The following is a 16,043-nucleotide window of genomic DNA, read 5'->3' on the forward strand; positions in this document are numbered from 1 at the left end:
ACTCTTCCAGAAAATGCAGGGGTTTGGATCTTAAAAATACCATAAAATGCACCTTGTGAACTTCTTATACATTAAACATGATACTTTACATTCTAAATATGCAAATTCTTTCCTTGTATCCAATATATATATATTAACCACTAGTATAATAGAGCACAGATCAGCATTTAGTTATAGGTAATATTAAAATATTTTTTTTATAGTTTATTTCTGGTGTTTTTTAAAAAGGCTGCAGTGGAGAAATTTTCTTCCTCATCAATATAAAAAACATGGCCTAACTTCAGGTGTTGCTGAGAACATTAAAAATCCAGAAACAGCACTAGACTTCAATAAGTAGGAGAATGTTCAACCGATAATAAGAGTTCTCAAAATAGTGCCCAGATGCACAGTACTTGTTGAACAAATTCAGATTTATTGAAAGTAAACATTTACATTGGCTACAATGTTATAACTGTTACAAAGCTGGATAAAAGAGGCTTAAATAGCAATAGAAAGCAAGTGCAGTAAAAAGTGAATAGAGAAAATATTTGGCCTTAGTGATCTTTTGGCAGTATTTACATTATGTACATATTGTTAAATATTTGTAATAACTCTAAGGCACCATAGGCTAAATAGCAGGCTGCAATACTATTTTGTGCACAAAATTCAAGAAATTTATTGGAGAAAATGCTGTATATTTAACAAGAAGAAATATAGGCATATTTTAATGTTTACATAAAGGAGTGGCTGCATTTTTTAAACTCAAAGGTACAGTAAGTGTTGGGTAAATTTAAAAAATCCTTTTAGAACAGTAAATTAAGCTGAATGTGTATAAGGACTCTATTTTTTACTGACTTGCTGGTATATGTTTAATGTAATCTATTCTTCAACATTTTTCACACGCTAGATGTTTTGTCTAAAAACTACTTGACATTTTTTTTGTCCTACAAAAAATTTATACTTAATATATCATACTGTATACAAAATCCCAATGCAAAGTTTAACGGGTAGTAATATACATCAGTGCTGCCCACAGGCAGACTAAAATTTTGCAGGAACAAGGTGTCAAAAGATTTCTGTATTACCTTTGCCTCACTAAAACATCAGCTCTACACATTATATTGTTTGGTCTTCTCAGTGGCTGTTACTCCAGATAATGAACATTGAGTTAAAGAACAGGTATCCAGCATAGGACAAAATGAGCCAAACAACTTCAAATCTAAAGTCTGCAAAGTCAAACTGCAAAATTCAACCAGTCAAACAAAACCTTCATATGTAAAACTCTACATTATTTTTATCATCACTATCTGAAGCACAAGTTTCCACTATGATCAATGACACTACAAAGGACAAAGTGAATTCTAGTTATAGACATGGCAGACAAAACTGGAGATTTTCTTTAGTCCTACATGTTATATTTAACTGCTCTTGAAATAGGAGAGCTTATTTCGTTTAATCAACAGGTTTGCCTTTCATCTTGAGGTAGTGTTTGTGACAAAGAAATTCAGCAGGGCATCAAATCAACACCTCAATTCTGCAAATAAAGTGCCCGTAGGATTCTAAATGCCCAAAGAGACAACCTGAAACCTAGTTTGTTCCAGTCAGTGCTCCCATCACTGATGTATGCCATACCCATAGCTATGGTAGCTGATTGAAGCATATGTATTCTTCAGTCAGGAGAAGGCAGTTCTAATGGGTCAACACTTCAGGGCATGACAAAGTCTTAAATAACAGAAAGATGCCCAGGTATTTTAACAGTGATCTTGACTGTATACCTCACTCATTTATCTTCTTAACAACCAAAACCGCTGCTTGCTTCACAGTATCACTGAATAATAAAACAAAAATTCAGTCCTGCTAAAATCCACCCAAATATTTTGATTAAAATATACATAGAATTCTACAAGATGGTCTCATTTGCAATGGGCCTTTGCTTCAGAATCTCTCTTAAAACTTACCATGACAGCAAAGAATAACTAGTACATAAAACAACACACATTTTTTTTCAAGGGCCTACTCCTAAGAGGCACTGAATGGGGTATTCAGCACATCATAGGACTGGATCCAAAATCCACTTGTTTGAAAATGCTAAGATTATCAAAGAACTTTTACTTGTGTATATTTATTTTCTTGTCAAACCTGCATTACAAATGTTCTTTTCTGAATTGGAATTACTTTTTTTAGAGCTAAGAAAACTTCCATTCAAATGTATATACTACTTAACTAATAACATATTTGTTGTTGTTTTGAATAGAGAACCATATTTAAATATCTATCTTCCCATTATTTTGTACTCAGTTATGGCCCTGAAAACTAGCTAATTATTTCAGCAGCTAAAAAGTGTGTTTTTACAAATATATTACATTTCATCCAAGCATAAGACCTTCTTTAGGAAACTGCCACATCTTTGTAACAATTAAAGAAAGCATAATCTTAGCATTGTTCATTGGATTCACTTTTAGTACCCACAGCTCTAACATTAAAATTATACAGCATCAGTAAACAGTTCTTTTTAAGAAAAAAAGTACAAATATAAAAATTCTGGCATCATTGACTATGTTCCCATAAAACATTCAGAAGCAGAGTATTATACAAACTGGCCAGTAGGATAAGAGATGCTGAGCCAGAATCCTGTATGATGTAAAATAGCATAGGTTTATTGAAGAAAGTGGAACTATATTAGTTTAAACTTGAAGGAATGGCTCACATTGCTTAATCTCTTGAAGGCTAAATATCTGACTGAATTTAGGAAAGGCTTCAAAAGATTTTTTTTTCCTTTTTGAGTGTTAACACTTGATACAGACAACTGGAGCCAGTGGTGGACAGATTACTATTGTTGTGCAACATGTTTCTTTTCTTTCCTTTGGTTTTTTTTTTCATTGAAAACAGTTATATTTTTGGGTTTCTAACCTGGGGATGCATCACATAGAAGGTGGATAGCAGTTTCCTATCCCAATTCTGACACTTCTCCATAGGACTGAAATCTACCCAAGCATGGGTGCACTGGATGGGTAGGTCCGTGTGGTGTGGCATCACCTGGTATTATGGAGATTTGCGAGGAAAGGTGATAGAGCTTGGAGCTATATTCCCCTTCCTCTGGAATGCAACCTATGCCAGGCATACTTCTTTAAGGGGAGTTCAAAGGGAGAGGTGTGACCAATAAGTGTGCTAGTAGCAGAGCTGTGATGCCATGGAGCAAGAAGTATTGGGAATTCAGGGACAACATAGGAGATTTTCACACAAAGCCTTTGGTTTTTTTTTAGTGACCACAGGTATCTGCAGGGTTTGAGGCTGGGAAACCTCTTCCCTCTAATATAAAACAATCAGGGAGAAATCTCACAGAAAGGCCCCAGAGACGTGGCCTTTCCACTGGCTTCTCTCCCTCAGGCGTTACCCTGATAAGAGACATTCTGCTCTATGCCATCTCTGTGCCAGTCTGGAAACTGGCTTTACAATATCTCAGCTATTTACTTCTGGTACATGGCCTCCAAAAGAAATCTCCTTGCCATTTTAAAACTAAAAGCACCAGCGTTCTCTTTACAGAAAGTAACAGCAGTTTCTTGTTCATGTGTAGATACCGTAACACTCAAAAATATTTTTCTGGCAGTAATTTGGTGGAGAAAAATAAATGCATTGTATTTCAAAATGAGCTGCAGCGTAATTCTCCCACTGTTAATAACACAGAGGATTTCCCTCATGGTGTCTGCAAGATTTTGAATGCCCTGAACTCCCACTAATTTCAGGAGGAATTCAGCTGAGCTCTTTGCAGGCTTTGGTCATATGACCTTCAGAAGTCACCGACTTTCCCAGAGGTAATTAACTACATTTTCTTCAGAAATCGGTGTATTGAAGACAGAAGGGAAGGAAGGAAGAGAAATAGCATGCCGCCAGGGCTTGATTCTGAGGTGTGCTCACAGCACTCAACCTCATTCACAACTTTGCAGGATCAGGCCCTCTGGTTTTTCCCAGTTTGTTTGGATGCCCAAGTGGCTTTTAAAACCCTAATACTGGTATAAACAGGTTCAACCACAGCAAACTACTTCACATTGAAGTAATTTTGAAAAAGAGAACATTAAAAGGCAAAAACCACAAGGGTTAGGACTGATAATCCATGACCACATACTGTCTGTGAGGCTTTTATACTTCCTTGCTGAGCAACAGCACTGAAGTGGGAAAAAAAGAAACAGAAAAGCTCCACGGTTCCTTTAGACCGGCAGTGGGCACACTCTCGCCCACATCTTCTGGGTCTCTGGGATGGACAGAGGGCAGAAGAGGGAGAGAAAGTGGAAAGCTGCCATTCTATGTGAACCCTGGTCTCCACCTCTCTTAGGAGTGCACCGTGTTTCTGGGAGAGACTCCTAGAGGCACAGCGAAGAACAGGGGGAAGAGGGAAACAGGAGAGTTGCTTGGAACCAAAAATTGGGGGATATAAGGAGCTGGGTCCAGATTTGATCTTGGATCTTTTCAGCACCATGTTCTAAATCGGTATTCTAAAACTTTCTCTGTGTTGGTATGTACGGCACTGTCTGTATACAGTCTAAGAATTATTTTTATTGGACCAGCTACATAATTGGGATACAGTTAGACAAGCAGTTGAATTCAAGACATTCTTCTTCAGATTCTCCAAATGACTTAAAGAAGAATGTCTTGCATTCAAAAGCTTGTCTAACTCTATCCCAACTATGCAGTTGGTCCACTAAAAGATATCACCCTAAAGAATCCTTGCCTCTCGTATATGTAGGGCTCAGCACTCCTTCTCTACACTGTTCCCAGCTCTCTGTCCCCTATGCACTGTGCTGCTTGGTACCAAAACACTCTGTCTTCCCCCACATTATAAGTCTTGTGCCTGCAGGTTTCTGTCTCCTCTGTACACCATGTCTTCTTATGTCAATGAGTGAACACAAGTTAAACATCCTATGCTTTATTTCATGCCCTTTGTGTATTTTGCCCCCCTTCCCTGTGGTTTTTTACGTTCTGTTCACCAGTGTGCTCCATCTCCCCTCAACTCCCTGACTAAATTTCCATAGCATAAATTCCCCCACTGTTTTGATGAGCAGGCCAGCAGTGTTCTCTAGCGTCTGGTGTGTGTACACCCAACATACTCTGTCCTTGCACATCACAATGGTTTTCCCCAGTGTCTGTGTCCCACCCAGTATCCTTTGTCCCTTTATCACTTGGGGTTCAGTCTTCCCCCTACTAAGTGGCTGTTTCCTTCTCTGTCATCATGACAGATTGGCCATGGGAACTGTGCCTCTTCCCATGTGCTTCTGACTTGTGGGAAGGGCACACTTTCTCCCCTTTTCTATGAATGGAGGCTGCAGTTGAGAAACAGGAGCTTTCTTTTGGCTACCTGCTTTGGCTAAATCTGGCATTGCCTCTGCCATTCACTTGGAATCCACTCATGAGGTTAACCTTTGTTAAGCGGTCTCAAAAGGGAAAAGGAGTGAAGCTGTAAGCTTCCTGCAGCTGGTATGTACAGCAGCCCTTTTGAGAAGGAAACATCTTCATCTTTCCTCTGTCCCAGAGTTAAACTTGGATGGGAGAGTCCAAGAATCAGGAATAAAAATTCTTGTTCCACCCTTCCAGAAACATGGGGAAGAACTGTTCCTTCTCTCAACAGAGTGGTTGCACCTATGGAGATGCTCTTAGATATCCAGCAGAGCAGCAACAGTATGAAAAAAAACTTTGGCTCAATGCCATAGTTACTCTGGGCATCCATAAAGCAGGCATCTCTAGGATTTAGGCTTTTCCCCAGCTACAGCTGGGGAAGGAAGAATGCCACATCCTGTTTTTGGCCCATTATTCCACCTAGCCTCTGAAGCCACTATGGACTTGATACCTGCCCTAGGAATCAATTCCCCTCAGGATTTAAGTATTTCATTACATCTACTATGATAACATCACACAATTGTTCAGCCAAACGTACATATGTAAATGTATAAACCATTTTGTGTGTATGTATACACATGGGCAAACTAAGTAGGGATGGTCAGGCAAGATTTCCAGCTCTCAGTTCTAAGTTTGCTTGATTTTATTTAGTCACACAACCCACACTACCTAACTGCTTCATGTAGATTAATTGCAGAAATCATCTTTGATGCAAGACGTGGAACCATACTGCAATTCTACAACATCACCACAGATGGCCCTATGCCACAGAAACCACTTTTATTCTAGAGAACTTCAACTTTATTCTGGGTGAGGTTTCTTTTGTGTTGAATGAAACAGGACTAGGTTTAGCTTGGAATACAGAAAGTGTAAATGTTCTTCAGGAAGGAATTTCTCAATCCTAAAATCTCTGTACAGTATAATGCAAGGCTTAGGCCTCTTTAAAGAAATACAAAACCAAACACAAACAAAACACTATGTTGTTGTTACTAGGGTCTTTCAGATCATGATCATACCAGTGGCAATATTGGCCACTGTTGGTCTCAGACTACCATCTTCCATAGTGAGTTTTTGTTTCTATAACTTTCCCTTTCCCTTTCTAATTTTGGCAGAAAGTGGAGGTGTACAGTTAGAAAATGCTGGCAACAAGTAAGGGCATGATTCTGAGAGATGACTTCAGTAAGAACTGAGGGCAATCAGCACCTCCCAAGAAATGCTTGGCACCTTGCAGGATTGGTCCCTAGGCTTGCTACCATCATGCTCACAATGTGGTAGCCATGTTATTTTAAATAGCTATAATATCTAATTTTAAACAATGGTGATTTATTTGATGAATTAACAATACTTCCATCAAAAAACTCATCAGTAATTCTGACAGTTTGTAATATTTGTTATTTCTTACTAATCTGGCAAACATATAACCCCACTTCAGTAAGGGACTTTAGAGTCACTCACTTTAACCACAAGAACAGTCCAGTTAAAATCAAGAATAAAACACAAGTGCATTGCTGAATAGGGCTCATAGGTAATTGTAAAATCTGGGATGCCAACATCCTAACAACAAATTATCAACCCCTGAAATTCTGCTCAGTTTGCTTGGCTTGTATCTTTAAAAAAAAAAAAAAATGTAACCCAACTGTTTACTAGATGGTGTAGTTTGTATCGAGAGAATAAAGCCAACAAGTTATATGCCATCAAATAATTATTTTTCTCTTGGTAATAACTTGAATACAGCATAAATGTTTTCTTCTTTTAACTTTTTTACTCTAAATCCTAGTTGCATTTGTATACAGTAAAATGAATCAAAGATATTTTAGGTAACCACCTTTCTTGACATGTTCCAGACAACCATTTTTATTGTGTGTTAAAATATGTGACTATTTTACTTATTGCAAAGTATCCTGTATAATGCAGGTTCTCCACTATAAAATCTTCTTCCTTTCTTTTAATTCAGTCATTTTAAATGTAAATTACCAGTATACAGTACTAAAATGGTCCAATTCAAGAGTTTAATATAAAAATATCAGCACAAAACTCCTTTTTAAATTCTGTTTATTGTGAGCAACCCAAATGTCTGTTTAATTGCTATTAGTTGTAGTATATTAATAGACTTTGCACCCCTACAGTTGCTAACTTGTACCATTTTAGGTATTTCATTGAGATAAGAAATACTAAGTAAGAAAACAGCAAGTATTCAAAGGGTTAATTTGTTTAGAATATGAATAATAAATTAGTTTTCATGTCTTCTTCTTCAGTTCAAAATCCAGCTTTGAGACTGAGGAAGGCTTCCAAATCACATCAATTTAATAAAAGTGATCCTTTTAACCAGTTGCAGTTTGATTACCAATGACTCGAAGGATCTCTTTATGAATGCTTGGCTCTTGCGTATTTATACTTGTATCACCCACTTGACCATCTTCATAACTAAAAAGCACAAAAACAAAACGAGCATTTACTAATCCACCTGAAAGTGTTCATAGTTTTATTCAATAAAAGATAATAATGATTATATGATTTTATAACATGCCTCTTACTGAAACACTCAGCAAAGGTTTATGTGAACAGGGTGAACTTTGATGTGTGGATTTTGCTTGGTGACAGGATTTGCCCTGTAAAGAAAAGTCCTATAGTTCCCATCAATACTACAGTACACAAAGACGTGACAAGGGCTCTGATACTACTGCTTGTCCCCTGGGCTCTGTGTAGCCTGCTGACAGCTCATCCCCGCAGTACGAGGACAGTATCCTTTGGTACTGCCAGCTGTACCTGAAATCCCTCTGGAATGCAGTGTTATCAAAACATATACAAGGTCCTGGAGTTTTCATCTTCACTAACTGAACACTAACTGTCTAAACTGAAGATTTGTCCTCTTCCAGGCATCAGTAGTCAGCCATTTAATGTAGTTGTACTTGTGCAAAACCTTCTGTGTTGATGAGATAAACTGGTGCAGCTTTCTCCTGCTTAGAATCAGAGTGAAAGATCCTGGTTCAAAATATGATTGACCTTGTCTGCTCCAGTAGCTAACAGTGGTGAAGTTGGCTGAGTTTAAAACCCTGAATGCTCTATGCAGAGAATGGCAAGAGACAGGCAGCTCCAAAAGCTGATTCAGAAAGTGTGGCGTCACCTACATGAAAACACAAGGGGGTGTCTGAATTCCTGCCCACTTTCCAGAGCATATGTTAAACACTCTGCAACTCTGTTCAGTCCACTTGATGTCTGACTGGTGGTAGGAAATTCATCTTTTTTCCCAACTGCCTAGTGGATAGGGTATTTGCTTAAAAATGGGAAGCCTAAGCTCTAGGCCCTCCTTATCTTGATGGATATGAACTCATGTCTTTCATTTCCCAGGAGTGTGTGCTAATTATTAGGTTTTTGCCTGGACTTGGGTGGAAAGAGTTTTGGATCCCAGTCCTTGCCACTAGTGACTGGATTGCGTTTTGTTTTAGACAGCTGGTCTAGCCGGTTGTGTTTTTCTGAGGAATTATGCACCTTCCCAAGACCAAACTGGATTGCAAAGGGGTTTAACTTGGCCTAGAAAACAAAAAAAAAGTGCCTGGGGATCACTAAGATCTAAACAGTAAGCACTGTGTAAGGCAGGTGTGTTTAGGATGATTTCTGATTAGTGGGACCAGGTCAAAGTGGATTGCTTTTGCTGCCTTTGGTGCTTAAAATCCATTTAGGTGACTAGAGTCCTATTCAGCCACCTCGAAGATCAAACTGGATTGTACCTTATGTCAATATAGAGTGCACTGTTATAGAATAAGAAATGATAAAGGGAAACATCTGTGTGATAGAATGGATTTGTTTTGCATGGAAACTTTTACTTCCCTTGGCTTTTCTAAAATATGTTCTGGTAGCACTGCATTTTCATTTTTCTAAGTTATCAGTACAGGCCTATAATAGTGTGACCTATTGCCATGGAGTGGGAACAGTGAATAGCTCTTCATTCACTGTATTTTTTGTAACAAATGGTTCATTTAGCATACACACAAGCCAATCTTTTAAAGGTAGTTAGGAGAACACCTGCAAAAATTCTAGTCAACATACAAGTAGAATTTTAAAGCTAAAGAGATGCTTTATACTTACACAAAGAAAAACCTTGTACACACATGATCAGTATTGGGAACTACCCATATCTCCCCATGTTTGTGCAGATCAGGTGAGGTTATCACTGTAAGGAGAAAATTTGTGGAGTGAAGAAAATATGCATAGGAACTAGCACTAAATTTATTTGCTTTTTGACATATTTTGAATAGCATTGTGGGAATGTCCAGTTTTTCACTACATATCTGCTGCACCGTGTAGACACTGATTAGTTAGCTAATCATAGGATTTTTTCAATTTTCCGTATTGCCAGCAAAATAGAACTATTTTCATTTTAGATCTGACATTTTTTTTTAATATTATTTTTCAGTTTATCCAATGAACCTAAAAATCAATTATTTGTACAACTCAAATTTGTCATGAGCATTTATTTGCCTTCCAAAAACATGTATTTTGTGAGGTATTTCAGAATGACTAAATATTTTTTTAAATACAGTAAGTATACAGACCAGGCAAACGGAGTGGGTTTTAATGCATGAAGAAAACAAACAGGAGCTAGTGGGTACTGTTTACTAGGGCTGTGTGAAGCTTCAGTCCCTGATTTGATTTGGCGGAGATTTGGCCCGACTCGGTGGCCAAATCTCTGAATCCGAATTGAATCACAGGACCCTTTATTGGGCTCTTAATCTCTCCAAATTAAACTGGAACCCTCCAAATCAATTTGGAGAGATTCGGAAAGATTCAGAGACTGCCACAGCTTTAAATGTTTTTTCTACATACCGCTAGGTACCAGGCAGCTGGTGAATGCTGTGATGCCGGGGCGCATGGAACATCCCACAGGAGCATGGGGCAGGTCCCCAGTGCCCCCGGCAGCAGACCGGGAAGCGGCCCAGAAGCACTTCCGATCCACTTCCAGGTCCGCTGGGGAGCATGCAGGGGGGCCCCGGCTTGGCAACTTGTGCCTCCTGGATCCGAGGTCCCCCCATGCCTGATTGCTGGGAAGTACTTCCGGTCCCCTTCCGGGTTTGCCACCGAGCACATGGAGGCCCCCACACTCCCTGCACTCCTGTGGGACACTCCATCTGCCCCAGCATTGCAGCATTCACTAGGCATGTTGGTACCTTGAGGTATGTAGAAAAAACATTTAAAGCTGTGTCTATGTCCGAATCGCTGATTCTCTGAATCAGCATCGAATCTTCAGATTCGGATTCGGCTGAATTGAATCACGGACAGTGATCCAAATCAATGAGTCAAATCACTGTCCCTGATTCAGGCCAAATCCAAATCCGAATCGAATAGGGCCCGCTTCACACACCTCTACTATTTACCAGAAAAAGTGTTCATTTATCCAAGTAGTGAGAGGTAGGTTGGGAATTCCAACTAGATAGTTCTCAGTTCTGATTGTTTGATGTTTAACGCTTTTTCACAGATTTGTAGGCTGCCTCTGTGGTAAAGGAAAGCACGCTACCAAGACAGCTAATTTGTTAGAAATTAGGAGACTGACAGGAGGATAACCAATCATAGCGTTCACAGTGCCTGCTCTGGGAACCAATATTTTTGGGTGAGTGGTCACCAAATGCACTGAGACTTAAAGGCTAGAAATTAAGTAGGTATTTGCATGCCTGATAACATACTCTTATTAAAAAAACACTTCAATTTAAGCTTGTATTAATTTGCATTTTAACTCATTCAAATAGATACAGTGCCCAGAAAAAAAATGTATTTGAAAAGATTTTCACCTTACCTTCACATAAGGCTATGCATTTTAAGTTACGGCTTTGCAAAAATTGAGATTGCTGTCCTTTCTTCTGTGACTGAGATGTAAAAACATTTAAAAAATTAGTAAGAGCAGTTAGGCAAAACAAACAAACGTAACAAAAAGCAATGTTCCCTTCAACAGTTAATTTAGTCACTGACACAGCCTCACTAAAAACATTTATTTTAGGAACTTAAAATGTTAAGTAGTGATTTAAGCATCTTGTCCAATGAGAATGGTTCCAATTCATTAGCAATTTAAAGATTGCATAGTGTTTTTAGGAGGATCACTTTATTACTGATAAAAAGACTAATAAATAGAGTAAAATGGGCAAATGCTCCACTGCTCAAATTCCTAACATATGGAATGTTCACCTGTGGCTGACAGAAGAATACAGGGGCACGGGCCCTATTATTTAATTCATGGGCTTTAAGAGTATCTGAGCCTTCTGTATAACTGCTCTCCTCAAGTGGTATGGGTAGGGATAGATTTTTTTTGCTACCATACAGGATATAGTACAAAAGTACTGTAGCATGTGAGATAACAGAATGCTCTACAAAGAGGGCTTTACTAGTAGATGAATGCAGTTATGGACTTTTTGGTGCACACCTGCTACTGCTACTTTACTGCCCATCTCATTCTCTCTGCTTGTGACAGAAGAGAGAGGAATACAGAAGATGTGTAACCTACAGGGGATACAAAATCCTTTTGAATCAGCTGCACAAAGTACTGTGGAAAGGCTCTGTACACATTTGCATATGGGCAGCTATAGAATTTCCTCCTATAGATTTCATTATCTCTCAGTCCAGTGTAGCTGTATAATTACTTGAAATGATCTTGCCTTCGATTTAGCAAGTTTACTGGCTGAATATTTAGAAACTATTTAACATAAAGAAAATCAGTGATGGAATACTATAGATATCAATTCATTTTACAGCATCATCCATTCTAAAGCCCTGATGGCCATTAGTTTAGTAAGGAGTTCACAGGTTTGGTAGAGGTGATGTTAAATTTAACAGTCAATCTTCCTTTCTTTCCCATTTTAATTCCACATAGTTCTGTCTGGAATGTACTGGCACAGAGTGTAATCAGTAAAGTTGTCCCTGAAAGCAGTTGAGTTATATTTGATTGTAACAGGATCTCTAGTACTGCTGATATAGAAGAGGACTATGGGCTTCCAACAAGGAATATTAATTCCTTCACAGATGTTGAGCACTTGATCATAAAACCGTATGTCTTCAAGATATATGATATGCTACTGTACCTGTGATGCATTACTGCCTTTACTGCTTGAAGCAGGTTCATCTTTAGCTGACACTTTCTGCTGCTTCTTGTTCATCCCTAAGGACATCAAAATTACTTCAGATACAATGGGGTGTGTAAAGCTTCATCAGTGTACATTATATATGGAGAGTACAAACAGGTTTTGGTGTGGAATACTTGTCTGCCTATACACATGCGGTTCATGCTCCAGTTAGAAAGTGTCAGAGCAGACTCGTTTAATCGAGTCTGCTCCACGTTCTAATTACAACACTCCAGCATGGCCTCACCATCATGTGTATAAGTCCCCACATACTTTATAATGGCTTGACATGGGGCCTGGTAAAAAGGCTTTGGACTGAACTGCTTAATTCATTTGTGGATTTGCCACTTGGAAGTCATGCCATTTTTGCAACCTTATGGAATTCATATTTTCTACAATGTAGTGTCTTATATTCCCTATATGACCCTGATGCAGCAGGGAACTTTACAATATACTTAAAAGTAAGTATTCTATTGAGCTCATAGATGAAATGGAAACACACACTTAAAGTACTCTGCGAGATCAGGTTCTGTATGCCTACACATAGCAGTGCACAAATGCAAGCAGTGTACTTTTATCATAAAGTTTTATTTACACACTTTTAAAAAACAAGAATGTCAAATTGGGCTTCCAAGTCTATGTACTTTCAAAATATTGAACACCCAGCAACTACCATTGATTTCAGTGAAATTTTCTGACCATTTGACATGTTTGAAAATCAGGATATAATTTTTAAGATCACAAAGGGCAATTTAGGAGTCTATTTTTAAGCACCATTTTTTAAAAATCTTGACCTATGGAGCTTAGGGGACAAAGTTATTATAATGATTAAAAAACGAAGCAGGTAGAAGAAGCAGCAAATTAAAATATCCCCCTCAATCTCTCCAGCTCTAGAGTGATTTATAAATATCACCTGAGTAACCAAATGATATGCTTGACAATGGACTAAGGTAGATCCCGATTCCAAACATTGCACCATGGAGCTGAAAAAGAAGGCAAGAATTGTTTAATGTTATTTTCTAAAGTTTTATAAAAGAAAACTGCAAGGACAATTTTCCAATACCATCCGATCCCACTATATGAGCCTGACTCTGCCCAGATACTGTGTAAAAAGCCTACAAATCTAACTTAGAGTTTTGGATTCATTCAATAACGTAAAAAAATATTCATAAAATTAGATCACCTGTTAGATTTAGCACTCTCAGGCATCTAACTCAGGGACATGGATTCTGCTACAGAGACCTTCTGTAGGGATATCTATGTTCTGCATTGTGGCACTTAAGTCCAGTGTGGATCTGGGCCTTCAGTAAGGCTCACTGAACATTACTGAACAATAGGGGTGTGCGAAACAGGCTGTATTCAATTCAGATTCAACCGGAATTGGGGACAGTGATTCAATTAATTGATTCAGATCACTGTCCCGATTTGATTCAGCCAAATCTGAATCTGAAGATTTAATGTTGATTCAGAGAACCAGGGATTCGGCATAGACAAGCTTTAAATGTTTTTTCTACATATCTTGAAGTACCAGGTGCGGCTCATGAAAGCTGTAACGGTGGGGCAGATGGAGTGTTCCACAGGAGCACAGGGGGACCCCCCATGTGCTCAGCAGCAAACCGGGAAGTGGTCCAGAAGTACTTCTGGTCCACTTCTGGGTCCGCTGCTGAGCGTGTGGGGGCCCCCCATGCCCTCCTGGCTCGGGAATCAGCCATGGGGGGACTCTGGGTGCCCCCTGGGTGGACTGGAAGGACTTCTGGTCCACTGTCAAGCATGCTGGAGACTCCCCACGCTCCTGCGGGACACTCCATCTGCCCCAGCATCTCAGCATTCACGAGCCGCCTGGTACCTTGAGGTATGTAGAAAAAACATATAAAGCTGTATCTATCTCTGAATCATCAAATCTTTCCAAATCTCTCAGAATTGATTCAGAGGGTTCCAATTTGATTTGGAGAGATTAAAGGGTTTCCTGGTTCCATTTGGATTTGGAGATTTGGCTGCCAAATTGGGCCAAATTGAATCAGCAACTGAGGCTTTGCAGAGCCTTACTGAACAACACCTCTTGAGGGAAAGGGCAGCCCTGTGTCTGGCTCTTCTTCATCACTATGGGTTCTTCTGTGTACAACATAAGGGTGAAATCATGGCTATGTTGAAGTCAATGGCAGGTTAGATGCAAAGTTTCATGTTGCCATGTTTTCACATTAATGGTCTCTAAAGGACCAGCAGAACCTTTGTATCAGGGATGGAGGAAGGAAGGAGCTAATTGCTCCACGTAGGTCTCCATCACAACTCCACTGCTGTCTGAAATGCTCACTTGCACATTTGCCCTGCATTCAATATGCAACATGACATATTCAAGTTAAATAAGAATGCTTCCATCTGCTATTTACCTGCAGTCTTGTATTGGAAGCAACAACTAAGCCGTTCCTCAGGATGGAGTGCCAGTTTTCAATGTGTGAACCACTTAAAAATAAAATGGAAAGCATGAGAAGTAATAGTTTTAAGTATCCTGAATTAAATAAACAATTTTTGTAGTACAATGTATTTAATTGGCAGATGACAGCTAAATATTATCATTATTTTGTTTGGTTTTTTCATACTCACTGAAATGCAAAAGTACTTCCATACAGATTTTTAGCAGCTCTGAAATTGGATTCTTTGGCTGGTGGACTGCTGAGAAGGAGGAACTGATGGGGAGTGTGCATAAATTTCAGTTGCTGTAAAATACAACAGCACACAGAGGATGTGAAGAGATACAACAGGTATTGTACTTCCAGAAAGAAACCTTCCTAAGATACTGTGCTAGTTCACATAATATATATTGTTGCACTTCAGTTCAGTAACTCAAGGGCAGTCTTACTATCACAGCTTTTATTTCAAATCAAGCTCTAAAAATTCTTAGTTTAAGAAGCATATGTAAGTTTGTGATATAATCTACAACCCAATATGACGCTACTAGAATAATTACACTGAGCAGAAGTGGCTTTCAATTAAGACTGAGGCTTGACAGCTACTGATTTACTTGGAATAAAAACCCAGACACAGATATACTTTTTCAAGAAAGAACAAACATATGGCTGGCAGAACCATTCCATATGGCCTGCTGGTAGTCCAGCAGGCTACTGGAAGCTGGGAGGTATGGCCTGCTCCAGAATTTGGGGTCTCTGGATCCTGATGGACACAGAATCAATTACACTCATTTCATCTACGCACAGCCATAGAGAAGTAAAACTAAAAGGGACCTCCAGAGGTCATCTAGTCTAGCCCCCTGCCCAAGGCAGGATCATCCCTATCCAAACCATTATAAGCAATCCATAATGTAAACTCTTCGTAACACTCCTGTCAACTCTGACACAACAGACATAACCTGCCACAGGTAAAGAAATTATACCAGGTATAGAAAAGGTTGTGGTGCTTGTCTAAACAAGACACACACAAATACCATGGACCATTCAGCACTGCCCTAAATTTGCTCTCCCTAAAGTCTCTAGTAAAAGTCCCATTGGCTTAAATGGGAACAGAATTATACAAAGTTGAACACTTTTAGAAACCTCCCATAATGGTACAGAAACACAT

The 16,043-nt window shown here is 39.0% G+C and overlaps 1 protein-coding gene across 3 annotated transcripts in view; it reads right to left on the reverse strand.

Annotated features, from left to right (window-relative positions):
- Positions 1 to 392: 392 nt before the first annotated feature.
- Positions 393 to 16,043, reverse strand: part of PARP8 (poly(ADP-ribose) polymerase family member 8) — a 199,321-nt gene continuing 183,670 nt past the window's right edge. For all 3 annotated transcript variants that reach the window (XM_059725191.1, XM_006264431.4, XM_019496117.2), the window contains 7 exons: positions 15,072 to 15,184; positions 14,858 to 14,930; positions 13,384 to 13,453; positions 12,432 to 12,508; positions 11,156 to 11,225; positions 9,454 to 9,538; positions 393 to 7,791 (listed from right to left, as the gene is read on the reverse strand). In XM_059725191.1, the coding sequence (XP_059581174.1) occupies positions 7,689 to 7,791; positions 9,454 to 9,538; positions 11,156 to 11,225; positions 12,432 to 12,508; positions 13,384 to 13,453; positions 14,858 to 14,930; positions 15,072 to 15,184 (591 nt within the window). In that variant the 3' untranslated portion in view covers positions 393 to 7,688. The remainder of the gene's footprint in view (positions 7,792 to 9,453; positions 9,539 to 11,155; positions 11,226 to 12,431; positions 12,509 to 13,383; positions 13,454 to 14,857; positions 14,931 to 15,071; positions 15,185 to 16,043) is intronic.

The sequence above is a fragment of the Alligator mississippiensis genome, chromosome 3, assembly GCF_030867095.1.
Source record: "Alligator mississippiensis isolate rAllMis1 chromosome 3, rAllMis1, whole genome shotgun sequence".
Lineage (NCBI taxonomy): Eukaryota > Metazoa > Chordata > Crocodylia > Alligatoridae > Alligator > Alligator mississippiensis.